This window comes from Toxorhynchites rutilus, chromosome 2 (assembly GCF_029784135.1).
Source record: "Toxorhynchites rutilus septentrionalis strain SRP chromosome 2, ASM2978413v1, whole genome shotgun sequence".
Taxonomy (NCBI): domain Eukaryota; kingdom Metazoa; phylum Arthropoda; class Insecta; order Diptera; family Culicidae; genus Toxorhynchites; species Toxorhynchites rutilus.
The window spans coordinates 75,800,818-75,817,497 of record NC_073745.1 but is presented as its reverse complement, the minus strand read 5'-3'; the positions used below and the strand labels follow the sequence as shown (position 1 = coordinate 75,817,497).

The 16,680-nt window shown below is 37.0% G+C and overlaps 1 protein-coding gene across 1 annotated transcript; it reads right to left on the bottom strand.

Moving 5' to 3' along the window:
* Positions 1-7,642: 7,642 nt before the first annotated feature.
* LOC129765844 (pickpocket protein 28-like) lies at positions 7,643-9,434 on the bottom strand. Its single transcript, XM_055766280.1, has 4 exons — positions 8,586-9,434; positions 8,373-8,533; positions 7,948-8,310; positions 7,643-7,883 (listed from the first exon to the last, which is right to left on the bottom strand). The coding sequence occupies exons 1-4, from the start codon at positions 9,432-9,434 to the stop codon at positions 7,643-7,645; spliced, it is 1,614 nt and encodes a 537-aa protein (XP_055622255.1).
* Between the last annotated feature and the right edge of the window lie 7,246 nt (positions 9,435-16,680).

The window sequence follows — 16,680 nt, the reverse complement described above, 5'->3', positions numbered from 1 at the left end:
GTCCCGCCTCCTTCCCCTACAGAGATTTGAGCAAGACGAGTTATCTAAAAGATAATTTAGTTATTTTTTCAGCATTGAAATCAGTTAGACAAACAAAAAAAAAACAACGAACTGATTTTATTTACAGATATATGTTCAAAAAATTGCAATGTCAAATGACAAGCCAATACTCAGTCATGTCCGCCACAGAGCCGATACGGTCTCGACGAGGCCCTTGCAGTCGAGTGGTCCACCAGAGCACAAGCCCAATCGTCAGCCTTGTATTGGATTGACTATGAATATCCTCATTCAGATAAATCGAGAAAATTTCCGTAACAAAAAATTTCTAGACCGGCCTTTAGAAAACTTTCAATTCAATATCCTTTACATCTGTGTTACGCGCGCGACGCTCAAACTTATGTAGACTACTTTAATTTTTTTTAACTAATATAATATAAAAACAACAAAATAAAAATAGTCCATCGTCACCAGGATCATGACGGAAATAAACACAAATTTAAAAAAAAAGATAATTTAAAAAATTAAGTAGTTTACACAATATAATCCGTTCAAAAAAACTTCGTCAGGTTAATTGAAAGTATTAAAAACAAACTGCAAAAAAATCCCATATTAAATTATCCGGTCGTATAAAACTTCGTCAGTAACAATCTTCGTCATAAAATTTAAAAATATATCGGTCGGCTGTTAATGAAACACAGCTTTCACGTGTGAAATACAGTGCCTCTTAAATTATGTAAGTGTTGTTGCACGTTTAATATGTCTTGGCATCGAGTTGAACACATTTATACCTTTGAAATACAACGAATTTTGTGAAGCACATGTCAATAAATTGGGCGTTCTCAATTCATTCGCGTTTCTTATGTTATAACTGTGAAAGTCACTTCCTCTTTCAACTCGATCACATAAATATCGAGGCAGAAAACCTTCAACTACTTTGAAAATGAACACCATAGTTAAATAAACAATCCTTTGCTTCACGGATAACCGTTGCAGAGCGTCCAACATTAAAGATGAGGAAGTGAATTTGTTACATTTTAGTATCAACTGCATTATTTTATTTTGCAAACGCTGTAATCTCGATGTTTGTGTTTCATTGGCCAGAAATAAAATGGAAGAGCAAAAATCTAAATGAGGACAGATTATTGATTCGTATAGCTGTATTTTGCTGCGAATAGTTAAATCGTTTTTCAATCGGCATAAGATTCCATACTTCTTGGCAATTTTCTTGATGACATTGTCAATGTGAGGGTTGAACTTGAGATTGTCATCAATTATCACGCCAAGGTTTTTAATTTCCCGAACGCGATCAATAGTCTCATCATCAATAACAATAGAGACGTTTTCCTTTGAACGATTTCGCGAGATTACCATATATTTCGTTTTACTTATGTATAATTTTAACTGCTTATACTTCAACCATCTACTTATAGAATGCAAATCTCCATTCGAATGTAGCACGACCTGATTTAAATCATTAGCTGCAATGAATAACACAGTATCATCTGCAAAAAGATTGATATCACAAAATCGTAAAACTCGTCGCATGTCATTAATGTACATAATAAATAAAATGTACCCTAATACACTTCCCTGAGGTACTCCAAGATTATTCCATACGGGGCTGGAAATGAAATAGTTCAAAATAGTCCGTTGAGTTCTGTCATACAAATAGCTTACAAACCATTTATATGCAGTACTCGGAATTCCAATGCGCTTAATCGTGTTCAACAACAAGGGCCTAGAAATTGTCTCGAAAGCGCGTTTTAGATCCAAGAAAACAGCAATGATGGTCTCTTTACATTCTAAATTATCTTTCCATTTTGCTAACACCAGGTTCAATGCGGTTTCACAGGAATGACCTTCCCGATATCGTTAACTCTATTTAATCAAATTTAGTTCACGTTTCATGTTTTCTGATTTTTGGAAAACTGAAGATGAAAATTTGTCTCGCAACACTTACTGAAAAACGTAGTCCTACGTAGAAAAATGATTGAGGGTCGCGTCGATATCGGCTGTTTTGGCGTGGAAGAGCTCTATGTTTTGTGTCTACCTGGTTCTACTGGTAGTACCGCAACTGTTAAGGGTTTTTTTTCTGCTGTGGACAAAAAGTGGACAAAGGAAAAGTCGCGACTCAATGTTGAAACCATGAAAATTATGATAATTGTCAAACAGAAATTCGATCTGGAATAAGACAAATTTTATGATCAAATTTCCAAAAATCATTATCTCCTTCGCAACGTCACATGATCATCTAAATATTCCTTCATTGTGTAGAACAAAGCAAGTACATCTTAGAATATTTGATTACTTTTATATTCGGTTTTATTCACTTAACAAAATTCTTCGAAAAAATATAAAAATTTTGGTCTTGCGTGTCCCTTTTTCATTCCCGTACGTTTAGCAATCATCTGTTTGAAGTAGCATCTAAAACAATCTATATATATAGAAAAAGATTTTTATCTGTCTCTCTGATTCTTATGGACTCGGAAACTACTGAACCGATCGACATGAAAATTTGTATGTAGGGGTTTTTGGGGTCGGGAAAAGTTCTTATGATAGTTCGAGACCCCTCCCCCCAAAAATTCCTGCATTACTCGAGAATTATTGAAGCAAATGAAACCAAATTTGGCATGCGAAGGTTTTAGAAGACACGAGATGTTTCTGTAGTGAATAGACACTCCTCAACTCTCTCTGAATGGTGATCGGAAATTTTGAGCAGCTGATCGGGCTAAATTTTCATTCTGGATTAATGACTTCATATCATGAATTCATCTCCATGCAGGTTGATCCTTCTTCGTATATTCCCAACCGTGTTTGTTTTCCTGACTACATCAATTCCTCTGTACATTTTGATCTGTTCATGAAGGAGAAAATCCATGGAATTCCAGATTATCATCGATCGGGGATCGTTCCTACGATCTTCAATGCAAAGTATGGGCGTATCAATTGTGATAATATGTACTTTACTGATGGGTCCTCTATGAATGAGTCCACAGGATTTGGAGTGTTCATCGAATTTTTTAGCACCTCCCACAGTCTTCAGAATCCTTGCTCAGTGTATATTGCTGAATTGGCAGCAATACACTGGGCGCTGGACAGCGTCGCCTCACGACCTGTTGAACACTATTACATTGTAACGGATAGTCTTAGCTCTGTCGAAGCTATCCGTTCAGTGAGGCCGGAACAGCACTCGCCGTACTTCCTTGAGAGAATACGTGAAATTTTGAGTGCTTTAACCCGACGCTGTTATGTCATCACCTTTGTCTGGGTCCCTTCACATTGCTCAATTCTGGGTAATGAGAAGGCTGACTCATTGGCAAAGGTAGGTGCAATTGAAGGCGATATTTATCAGCGTCAAATCGCCTTCAATGAATTTTATTCTTTAGTCCGTAAAAATACCATCGCTAACTGGCAACGTAAGTGGAACGAAGATGAATTGGGTCGGTGGCTTCACTCGATTATCCCTAAGGTTAGCCTCAAACCATGGTTCAAAAGTCTGGACTTGAGTCGGGACTTTATTCGCACCTTCTCTCGACTCATGTCCAATCACTGTTCGTTAGACGCGCTACTCTTTCGTTTTAATCTTGCCGATGGCAATATCTGTGCTTGTGGCCAAGGTTACCACGACATCGAACACGTTGTTTGGTCGTGCGAGGTGTATCTTGTTGCCAGATCGAATTTAGAAAACTCTCTTCGGGCCAGAGGAAGACAGCCCAATGTGCCGGTGAGAGATGTGTTGGCTCGGTTAGACCTTGATTACATGTCCCAAATATATGTCTTCCTAAAAGTTATCGATCTTCGTGTGTGATTGTCCTTATACCCTTATATTCTCCTTTTCCTTTTCCTTCGCGAGAAAGCAAATCCCTTCTTACTAACAATAGAATAAGGTGAAATGTAAATACGTATTAGATATAAGATAGGCTTAAGAATTGAGTATGATGAATGTGAGTGCGAATGTGAGTGTGAACATTGTCAACATATCCTTATATCCCTTCCTTTTCCTGAAAAAAATGTCACCCTTCTAAACTCGAGCAAACCGCGAGTAATCGGTTCTCTACTTCATTAACACTAGAATTAATGAAAAATGTTTATATATACTTGTAACAATACAGATAGGAGTTTGGCTCCTTTAAACTTATGTAACTGAGCCTGTAAAACTAAACGATTTAATAAAAAAAAAACTCTCTCTGAGGGGGGGACGTTGGAGGTGCTGCCATACAAATGAAGCATACATTTCTGCATAATTCAAGAACTAATCAAGCAAACGGAATCAAATTTGGCATGTGGAGATTTTAGGGGACAAGAAACATTTCTAAGGTGGTTTAAAACTCCTCCCACCTTTCTAAGTGGGGGCTGCCATAGAAATGAAACACAAATTTCTGCATAACTCGAGAACTAATCAAGCTAATGGAATCAACTTTGGTGGTTTTAGGGAGCTATAAATGTTTTTATGGTGGTTTGACACACCTTTCTCCTCTCTAAAGAGGAGGGGAGGGTGCTGAACAACTCGAGAACTAATCAAACAAATGGAATTAAACCTTCCTCCTCTGGAAAGGAGGGGAGTCCCATAAAAATAATGCGCATATTTCAACCAAACATATTCCAACCAAACATGACCATTGAAAATTTCCGGAAAACTCTGAAGGAAAATGAGAAAATTCGAAAAATTTAATTCGCATATGCTCTACAATTACATATTGACAATCGTTGTTAGTCCGTTTGTAACGAAATTGATCTTCGTTCGAAAGTGGAAATGAATTTTAATGTGATAAAACGCACTCCTATATCGTCTTCTATCTATATAAATAAAAATGGATCGCTGAATGTGTTAATGTGAGCAAAACTAGAGAAAGGAATCGTTCGATTTAGGGCTGTCTTTATTCTGTCATATTTTCTGTATCAAAGATTTATTCCATGTAACGGAGAAACGTGTTATTTGCAAGTGGATCAAAATTCTGGCACGAGAATTGTGTCTGAAAATAATCTGATATCATAATGTCCAGTTTTGGTAGTAGTACTGAAATTTTATAGTTAAAAAACAATTTTTAAGGGGTAGATTAAAAGATCAATCAATGAACAGTTCATTTTGTGCGGGACGAAGTTTGCCGGGTCAGCTAGTTATCAATAAATTTAGTAATAGATATTTTAAAAGATTGCTGAAAATTATTCTGGTATGCTTGTGAATGGATTATTATAAGTATGGAATTATTATTCACTAGCAGACCGAGTATATTTCGTTTGAATTGATTCAATTTGTGATTGAATGGAACACTTTTCGAATTCAATTGACTTATTCAACACCTTTTATTTGATTAGTAAGTAAATAGTTTGAACGATTTCTATGTTAAATTATTGCATTGTGATAAATTACGTTCTGCGTTGCAAGTGAATGTAGTGGTAGTAGTCTGACTATCCGTTATTCTTTTTCGCATGTCAGAGAATTTCTTTCTGGGCGCCCTAGAAACGGGTAGCTCGTTTCTTCCCGCTCGGGTGCTGTCAGTTCGATCAAAGATGGCGTCGAAACAACAAGCACTCCGCAAGTCGCGACTACGAAGCTGAATTTGACAGCTTGTGTACGTGAAGCGAATGTCAACAAAGAGTTGCAAAAAAAATGTGATTTTTAAACGCACCGTTTTTAACGTTTTTTGCAGAAATTTTCGTAATGGTGAGTATGTATCGAAAGAACTATCCTCTAGGATGTTAATTTAGTTAAATCACATAAATTTACTGCAGGGGAAAACGTTTTCTTACCGCATCCAAAGGACACTGTCTTTACTTGTGAAAAAGTAAACAAACTTTCAGGATACTAAATTTTAATGAAAATTAATAATTGTGTGCAAAATTTATCTTCCAAACGGTTGGAAAATGAGTTTTCCTTATGCAGTGAAAAAAAACTTTGCCGTAGCTTAAGCTGAATTTAACTTATAAGTGTTTTTCTGTGACCTTGTTTCATGCATTATCAGGAGCCATCAGTCGGAGAAAATGAAACCTGCTACGTGGCTGTGGAGTTTGCGGATGTGTTCGATTACGCTGCGGGTGGAAGCCGTTTAGTCGTCGAAGGCGAAAGAGTATTCAAAGCTGGACATATTTTAATAGTTGGTGTTGAAGAAGTTCACGATGAAGGCTTCAGTATTTTCTCGTCCTGCCTCCAGTCATCATCTCCAAGCTCGGAACCCCATACAATAAAAATTCGTACGAAAATCTCTTTCTCCAAATAGTTGTTTTCGTGTTCCTGTAAAGCTGGCAAAGGGAAGTGCAAACACGTCATGGCTGTTTTGTGTCATTTGCTTAAGTATGTTTTATTTTATTTCTTTATTATTGCACATTTTGCACCAAGTTGGACTGCTTCACACTTTTTCAAAAGTGCGAAAATGTGAATGTGAATACTTGGAGAGTAGAAGTTCGACACGGTGAAATGGAGGCTACAAATACGGGAGGTTTTTGTAGGTTCTATCTTTAGCCGTAGTCGTTGGATCCAGTCTAGATACCGCGATTTGTCCATTTTCGGAGGGAAGGCATGAAAAGAAATTCCGGGCCGATATCTCTGCTTACATCCGGGGATGACACAAACAATACGGCTTTTGAATTTTGCAGATTGTTCGGAGTCAGCTTCAAGCTAATTTCGTCCGACTTGCATGTTCTCCGGGCAATTTGCGCAGCTTTTGACGTCCATATTTCACACGTTCTAAGGAAAATATTTTGAAAAATATTAGAGCACTGATTGAATAGAAGCCAGATCTTTGTATTTTAGGTATTTTATGAACACTAAGCGGATATTTTTATATCAAATTTCATTAATTCGGTTTACCTCTCTCGCAGGTAGATTGACAGAGGATGTACTTCAACGGCTTTTTTTCACTACTAAATGACAATAAATTTTGGTTCGGAGCATCGAAACAGCTAAGGAAAACTATTTTTCAACAATTTCCACTAATTGTAAGATAAACACGGTACATGTTTTCGAGAAATCAGTATATTAATTACAGAGAAAATATGCAACGGTTTGTTTACATATTTTTCACTCACACGCGAAACTTTCATAGGTGGCGACACCGTACCTTCGATGACGCGAAGCGCGTTGCAGGGTTCTTCGAAACGGGTGAAAGTCAAGGAAAAATGTTTATAGAAGACCACTTTCTGAACGAAAATGAACACTGTTTACCGGATCCTGGCATCCCCGAACGTCTAGCGGAAGACCGGTAGTGGCCGTCCAGGGAAGATCATGACGAAAAGAAGAAGGTATCTCTGAAAAAGCTATTCGACAACAAAGACGGTACGAGTTTGCGTGACGCCGGCCGAAAATTTGCTGCTCCCATTCATATATCCACAGAACTCTCAAGCAGGAGGGCATCGTCTGTCGGAAGAAGACGATGTACAATCATTGTTAATCTAAGTAGAGTGTATAATGTGCAAGTTGGGTTTCGCACAATATTAACAAAGCGGTATCATTTTATTCAAGTATTCTGTCGATAAAAGCAATGTTTTTCTATTACAAGTGTGCAATCTGTGTTTATGTAATATGTGGTATGCTGAAAATTCATTTTGTTTTTATATTCATAATACAAATGATTTCTTTTTGTAATTTTGCTCAACTTTCAATGATTTCAAATATCTTTCAGAAAAACTTCAGTAGTATCATACATCACGGTTTCCAAGGATACACACGACGAGCAACGTGCCGGTCCTCTGAAAGTTTGATTTTCCAAGGACGAATGATGCAGAAATACAGAAGCTCTGCGAAACTGAGAAAACTGGCACCCATCATCAGCCCAAACAGTCCACCGAATTTGGCCAGCAAATCGTAGAACGCCATCCGCTCGTGACGCTTCAACGGGAGCGACCACTTGTTCTTGAACACCACGAAGAGTATCGATCGATCGATACTGCAATGAGACAAATATATGTTTCTCCCAACCAAACAAGAAAACCTGAACGAAGTATTCACACCCATCATGCAGCATGGTGTTATGAATCATAGCTCGACTGAATGCCCTGGAATCGAACGCCATCTGCGATATCTCCACGTCGTACTGAAGGTTTGCACAGGCCGGCAGACAATCGCAAACTTCTCCCCATTCTCCGTCGGATTTGCTTTGCAGAAGACCTGTGAAAACTTTGTAGGCTGCCATGGTGTAGCATACTACCTCACTGGCGTCGCACACCCGAACATCCGAGCTTCTCGGCGTTGAAAATTTCACGCATCCACACTCCCGAATCGTTAGGTTCCCAATGCACTCCGCTAGACAGTTGTTGCGGTTGTACACCTTGAAGTAGCGAAGCTGTCGTTCGCCGCTGAAGTAGCACTGACGGCTGTGAATAGAGGAAATGAATCGAATCGTGCTACAACTATTTCTGCGTCGCAAAAACATTACATTTCAGGAGGATATTTCCTAAGGCGTCTGGACGAGAATGTCAGCTCCGGGATTACCGTCAAGATGAGCGATTCAAGGTGGGATAACCTATAAAATTGGTATTCAAAAGTGGGAAGTTCGTCCGGTGAGTGAATTGACACCTTGAATCCGCTTAGCATACTCTGAAAAACTTCAAAGTCAGTCAGGTACAATTATTTTCGGGAAAATTATTACTTCACAGAAATATTCTACATCCTTTGTGCGTGCGTTCAAACCCACTATCAACCCCGATTCGAACCCACTCCCTAGCGGTCTGAATGGATAACTGTGTATGTCACTCTTGTGTCGGTAACCTCTTTCCATGGTCCAATTCGCTGAGTTTAGATGGGCTGTGGAATAGTTATACTCTTTCTGAAGATTTTTCTTCTTAAACAATTGATCTGCAGCAATCGCGTTGAAAGTGTAGCAAACCCCGGTGTCTGTAAGCGTGAGCGAGAATATCGAATTGCACGGCACAATTGATCCTTTCCAGAAGCACACATCAAACATCTCTTCGATTGAGAGGGACATCTTTCGCAGAATTCCCGCGCAATTCTCCTTTCGCGAACCATTGGCAACGAACCAGAATGGCACATAGGGACAGACATGCGTTAGCACTCGGAGGTTCATATATCTGCAAGAATTTTGTTGGTCATTTTCAGTACTTTCTCCCACGTCTAATTCGAACTCGTTATCCTTCAAACCGGAACCATTGGTCCACCGGTAGTATGCATCTGTTATATTGAAGTATTCCACCCTGCTCTTTGCTAGAGGACAAATCGTAACGCCAGGGAAAGGAATCGCCCAATTTGGCAACAGATGCCGGGCGAAGCTTATAAACACGGGGCTTTCATTATACATGTGATATGTGGTGATGATGGACATGGAACAGACAATAATCGAACTAGTGATCCAAAAGAACCACCACAATCGCTCGCCAAGTCGCAATCGCTCTTTAGCCAAATATCGTGTGGCATAGACGGTGCTGCCCAAACAATATTCGGTCCAGAGTGTCCGTAACAATCCTTTGCTGCTTGTGGTCATTTTCGTTAGATGTTCACCATTGGTACTGGGATACTTTACGTAGTTTCAGCTTTATAATACAGATTGCGTGCCTAACTGTCGTGAAGGATGCTTTAGATTACTTTACTAATTACCCGTTATTCGTAATAAAGATTTTATCATAATGATGGGTGTAATGTCGGGATCAATAATATATTATTCTGTTATCATTTATAGTGCAGTGATTCGCAGTGGTTAATGTAAGTCAAGTTTAGATCGCCCAATAGATGATGCTATTCTCGGTTGAAAACATAAATAACCCCATCAGCTACGCCTTAACGATTCGGCTATTCTCTACGAGGTAATCCATCAGAAACGCTATAATCTTTAAAAGCGAGCCAAAATGAAGTAAAAAACGGGTTTTCCATTCACCGAAAAAAATATTTTTTTTATTTGGTAATATTTGAATATATATGTTTTTCGGAGATGCATTGGTTCAACATGGCGAATGCTGCCTAAAGCTAAGACCAGAGGCGAAGAATTGTTATCTCCCCAACGTCAATTCGTATTTCATTTATAATATACTTATTAGTATAAGGTTTATTTTTCGCAAATAAAAAAAAGAATATTAACCCAAAGTAATATTTCTAACAATAATACAAGAAGTAGAGATAGGTTCTGTATTATCTACGATCGTACAGAGCGTACATAGATCATGTTTGCAATTAATCGAATAATTTGACTTCCTGCGTCAATAACTTTGCTGATTGTTTCAATGCAAACTAGAAACGATATTAAAATTGCAGGCGAAACTAAATGTTCAAAGTTGAGTATGATAAGTTAACTCAGGGGGTCTCCGTAGCCACATTGGTTGCGCGTTCGCTTAGTAAGCGATCGATCGTGAGTTCATAACTCAGGGCCCTCATTGACCATCTTTGTGTTGTTACAGAATAGCTACGTCCACGCAACAATCATCAGCGATGGAGATCGATCCACGGTCGAAATAAGATCGATTCATCCATACAACTGCTCTGCTCTGCCAGACACATCGGGCTACTGTTCTATAAATAACTCAACAATGATCAATCAACTGTCTCCGCTGTCCGGTGGTCCAACTGGATAATGGAAGAACAGAAAGAATAACTCTTACGCCTAAATGGCTACTGTGTGAATGTACCATATGTAATGGTATAGAAGGAATACGAATACTGGCGAATGGCAACTGTGTAATGTGCTAATTATAGATATGATAACCATGTGACATGTACACGATTAAAATTCGGCTCTGTTACAGCTAAAATGCTAATGAGCCTTAAAACAAATAAATGGGATAAAAAAAAAAGTTAACTCAGACATATCTCACAACAAGTTAGCTCATAAATTAGAATAATCAGTCACAGAGGTTATGTTGAGATTGAGAATGAAGCTAAGTGAAAAGTACTCGAGGAAATATAAGAGAAAAGTGGTTGAAGAAAATAAAGTTAAATATTTATTTAGAGCAATGCCACACAAAATTATACAAATAACAGCCGATTTTAGCCCAGCTCATTACGATTTTTTAAGTACAGGTCGGACTCGATTATCCGGAATATTGATTTTTTTTTCACTCCGGATAATCGAGTCATAAACAAAAACGAACTTTCTCTCGGTAAACGTAATATAATTATGATTTGCACTTATTTATTACACGGTTTCATCTAGGTTGACCCGTTTGTACGTTTGTGACTTTGTAACTTTGTCTGTTGCGCTGTACCATATTAATAGAAATTTAACCCCCTTCCTGTTGACCGTTTGATCTGAAATTTGGTACACATCTTTATCTCTGGTGTCATTATAAAACTGCGTATTCCATGATCTTGAAAATTCAAGATGACGGCCGCTACAAAATGACGGATAATGTACATATTTTCCCAAAACCCCATCAATATGGGTATCGAATGAAAGGGCTTGACCAGTAGAAGATAATTATTTATGGAAAATGTAAATCAAAGATGACGACCGCTACAAAATGTCGGATTACAAATTTTGTCAGAACCCCATCAATATGTGTATCAAATGGAAGGGATTGACTAGTAGAACACAGTTATTTATGAAAAATGCAAATCCAAAATGGCCGCCACCACAAAAAGGCGCCAAACATATATTTTCTTCAAAACCTCATCAATATGAGAATCAAAAGAAAGTTCTCGAATAGTAGAACATATCAGATAATGAAAAATCTAATTCCAAGATGGCCGCAGTCCCAGAACAAATAATTACCTTTTTAATGGTTTCATTCAGCTTGACCTGTTTCTATGTATGTTTGAATGTTTGTAGGGTTGTCCCACATTAATAGAAAGTTGACCCCGTTCCTGTTGAATGATTCATCTGAAATTTGGAACATACATTGAATACTACTGTCATTATAAAACTGCGTATTCCATGATCTTGAAAAAATCAATATGATCGTCGTTAAAAAATGGCTGAATGATTTGCCTTAACGAAACATAATAAACAACATAAATTCAAAAAGGTCGCCGCCACAAAATGGTCGGCTATGTATTTTTTGCAATCCCCTCAATATCGGTATCAAATGAATTGATTTGACTCATAGAATACAGTACATCATGAAAATACTCCGAAGAAAATTAGGTAAGAAATAAACGTTGGATTTCCATTATCCACAGTCAGTTGTTTCATCATATAGCCCACGATTTTATTTTGGTCTCATCATTGCCCTAGATTAATGAAGAAACGGATGTGATAACTACTAACTGCTACTTGTCTAATTATTTTCTAGCTTTTAGTACATTAAATCATTTAATTTAACAAGTTTTTTTACTTATTTTATTTTAAAGCTTTTAGTAAATTATCTGTATCATTAGTATACTTCTCTACATTAAAACCATTAAAAAATATTTTTTTTTAAATTTTTCTTTCTTATCTAACTTTTTTCGGAATATTTTGATAATATACTGTATTCTATTAGTCAAATCATTTCATTTGATACTAATATTGAGGGGCTTGCAAAAAATACATAGTGGACCATTTTGTGGCGGCGACCTTTTCGAATTTATGTTGTTCACAGTGTAGTGTATTCTCCAAATCAAGTCATTTGGCTATTTTTTAGCGGCGGCAAAATTGAATTTTCATGGTCATGGAGTACGCAGTTTTATAATGACAGTAGAATTAAATGTATGTTCCAAATTTCAGATCAATCATTCAACAGAAACGGGGTCAATTTTCTATTATTGTGGGACAACCCTACAAACATTCAAACATACATAGAAACAGGTCAAGCTAAATGGAACCATTTAAAAGTAATTGTTTATTTGAGAAATGTGGTCACCTTGGATTTGTATTTTTCATGATCATTAATACCCATATTGTTGGGGTTGTGAAAAAAATATATATGGCACTATCTTGTGGTGGCGGCCATTTTGGGTTTACATTTTTCATAAATAAATGTGTTCTACTAGTCAAGCCCTTTAATTTGATACCCATATTGATGGGGTTCTGAGAAAATATGTATTCCGTCATTTTGAAGTGGTCGCCATCTTAGATTTGCATTTGTCATAAATAACTGTATTCTACTAGTCAAGCCCTTTCATTTGATATCCATATTGACGGGGTTGTGAAAAAATATGTATGGCGCCATCTTGTGGTGGCGGCCATTTTGGGTTTACATTTTTCATAAATAACTGTATTATTATTTAAAAAAAAAACTTAGTTTTTAAGGAAAAATATAGAAAGTACAGCACCCTTGGTTCCGAAACTATGTAAACTATGAAAAACAAATACAATAGATAATTACAAAAACGAAATACAAGTTCTTTGCCAATGTAAAATTTTTCCAAAAAAGTCACAGGAGGGTTGTGTCCGAGACACGACCGCGTAGTTGACGTAGGATTACGTTAGGCTATCTGTTGATTTTGGATATGTTTGAAGAATTACATTGTTAAACTCTTTGATAATGATTTGGTGGCTCTGAAAAGGGACGTTTTGTTTGGTTGTTGGGTGTTCTTTGTTCACTCCACCAGTGTTTACCGAGTGATGATGACAGAACGATGGCAAACAGTGATTGGATGGTGCGTATCAGATAAAAGATACCGAAGTGGAACGAGATATGATGAAAACTGCCCTCTGTGATCCTAGACGAGATGCCTCCTGTGTTATGTATGGATGAACTGAAGAAAAAAAAACTTACCAATGTAATATAAAATAATCATTTTTTCTCATCAGTAAAAATATGTTACTTAAATATAAAGAAAACATATTTGAAATAGAAAAGGTAATTTTCTTTTATAATTATTACTTTCTGAGCGTTTATTCAACCCAATGCGAATTTTAATTGGACTAACAACAACTATTACTATATGTAGAGCATATGGGAAATAACTTTTTCTAATATTTCTTCACTTTTCCAATTTTTCTCGCCATATAAACTTTCCTTGGGTGAAAATGAACACAACAAAACAGACAGCTTAAACCAAACGACCCATTCTCGAGCCGGAACACACCATGGTTTTTATTTATGAAAATTGCAATAAATCGTTTCATATATCAAGCCATTTTTAACACAACTGCTACCATATATAATTTCACACTTACACTTGTGCTAAATTTTTCACAATACACGATCGGTCATTGATATGAAATTTCACCAAGCAACCAACATTAAAGTTCCAAATTTAAATCTTGTTTGCTAGAATTAATCGTGTCACTCACTTTACTTACAATATAAAAATGTCCCCGACTTACAAATATTTGCTATGCCGATTTCCCCCAGGCACCTCAGTTCTGATATCTCTGTTAGGGAACACATTTCGGTGGGAGCAAAATTTTCCCCTACTTTCATGTACTTGCAATGTCGATTTCCCCCAGGCAGCTTGGTTTGGATGTCTTCGTTAGAGAACATATTTCGGTAGGAACAAAAGTTCCCCCTACTTTTATATATTTGCAATGTCGATTTCCTCTTGGCAGCTTGGTTTTGATGTCTCTGTTAGGGACTCGCCGCATGTGTCGTCAATTTCGAGCAATCAGAAGTGGGTTTTTCCGTTAGGATAGGGGTTGAGATTTTTCAATTGTTCAATGGTTAGTTTCATGACATATATTATTTTCTTCAATATAAAAAATTGTTATGGCGTACCGAAATCGATTGATGCAAAAATTTCATCAATCCATCATGAAATGGCTGAGCAATAAACGTTTGAAATTGGACAATTTTCACGATGTGCTAGATTTTCTATATTCAATTTGTACCCCAATATGTTCCCGAAAGACGTAATCCTACGTCAAAAAGACTAGCTAATTGGCTTCAAGTTGATGTGTCGATCATCTGAATCGGTTCAGTAGTTCAAAAGTTGTAATCGTTTGGAGAAAATCATTTTTAGAAAAAAGGGGAAACATTTGTCTGACCACTCTAAAATGTAAATGGACACCCTAATAAAAAAAACAGAAATGCTGGTGTGATATTTTGCGATAAAGAACAGAACTAGCAAATCTAATGAAAATCTTAGAACCACCTTATCGTTTTGGCATGGAATGGCTGCAAAGAGACATGAAGTTTAGCATTGCCCTGATAAAACACGACGAATTATGTAATTACAATTTCTCATAGATGGATAATTAACGAAAGAAAGAGTAAGTATTAAACAAGTGCGAACCGGAAAGCTTTTTGACGTGACAGTTCTTTTTTCCAACCAGGAAAACTTTTACAAGGATCTCTGCATATTTACAAAAATCAGGAAAAATTTGAATAATTTCAGTAAAATCAGGCAAAATAGAGTGTTTGTCAGGATATCAGGAAGTTTGCCAAAAAGTCTGGGAAATCCTGAAAAATCAGGAAGGTTGGCAACTCTGCTCGCAGGTGTCAGCCTAAACGCTGTATAAAAATTAGATTCGTGATGAAACGTGAAATTAATTCTTGGTGCGTAATATTTCACTCTAGGCCATTTTTATTTATACAGAATATCACTTTATATGTACTCAATTCTTCTAAAACGTCTTACTCGAAAATTACAAACCAAAAATTAAACTTTCAAACAAACGTACTTGTAAATGAAATTATGTCTCCACTCGAAGTTGTTGAGAAGTACAAGTCAAAATTAATAATTTGCTCTGGAATTTTGTTTGTGCAACGTTCACTTGTGAACTGATATAATAATCTATATCTATAAAAATGGATTTCTGTCTGTCTGATGCTTATGGACTCTGAAATTGCTGAACCGATCGACATGAAAATTGGTATGTAGGGTTTTTGGGGCCGGGGAAGGTTCTTATGATAGTTCGAGACCCCTTCCTCCTCTCTAAGGGGGGCTGCCTTACAAATGAAACACAAGTTTCTGCATTATTCGATAATTAATCAAGCAAATGAAACGAAATTTGGCATGTAAAGGATTTAGGGTGCAATAAATGATTCTATGGTGGTTAGACACTCCACCCTCTTCTCTAAGGGAGAGCTGCCATACAAATGAAAGACAAATTTCTGCATAACTCGAAAACTAATCGAGCAAATGGAGCCAAATTTGGTATGCGAAGGTTTTAGGGGACACGAAACGTTTCTACGGTAAATAGACACTCTTCCCCCTCTCTGAGGAGTTTGTACTCCTCCCCCTCTTTATGGGGGGCTACTGTACAAATGAAACATAAATGTGTGCATAACTCAAGAACTTATCAAGCAAGCAGAACCAAATTTGGCATGTGGAGGTTTCAGGAGACAAGAAACGTTTCTTAAGTGGTTTGACACTCCTCCTCCTGATAACGAAAAATAAATTTCGGGTGGGACGAAGTTTACCGAGTCAGCTAGTATTAGCATAAACAACTTGTAATAACACACTTATAGACTTGTTCTTGTAGATTAATTATGCAACAGGAAACTACAAGTTACAAGTTATAAAATTAGTGTTATTAGTTAAATTTGGATTATGCAACAGGCCTCAGAACTGAGAAAAAATGATTATAGTGACGTGAGCTCGCTTATTCTACCTCAATTAATCTTAATAAATTAAAAATAAAAAAAAAAACATATTGATGACTACCTAATGATACCTAATGTATTTTCCTCCAATATTCACCATCCTTGAAGTTGTACTACCATTCAATCAACTATATGATTTTTATCCATGCTTCATGCCCGGACAAGTAAAAATAATCTGGTGGATAGTTTCCGGTCCAAAATTGCCAAGCTCCACAAAAGATTTAACGCAATGGCGTTGCTCAAGTGTGAGGCTTTCACAGATTGTTACATATTTACATCCTGTGAGCCATCTTGAGGGGTTCAATTAAAATTCTAACTCATCCCATCCCC

Excerpts from the sequence above, each read along its gene's own strand:
- LOC129765844 (XM_055766280.1), bottom strand. The coding sequence starts at position 9,434 with ATGACCACAAGCAGCAAAGGATTGTTACGGACACTCTGGACCGAATAT. Across the intron at positions 8,534-8,585 it reads ATGTAGAATATTTCTGTGAA|AGTATGCTAAGCGGATTCAA; the intron begins GTAATAATTTTC and ends GAAGTTTTTCAG. Across the intron at positions 8,311-8,372 it reads AGGAAATATCCTCCTGAAAT|CCGTCAGTGCTACTTCAGCG; the intron begins GTAATGTTTTTG and ends CTCTATTCACAG.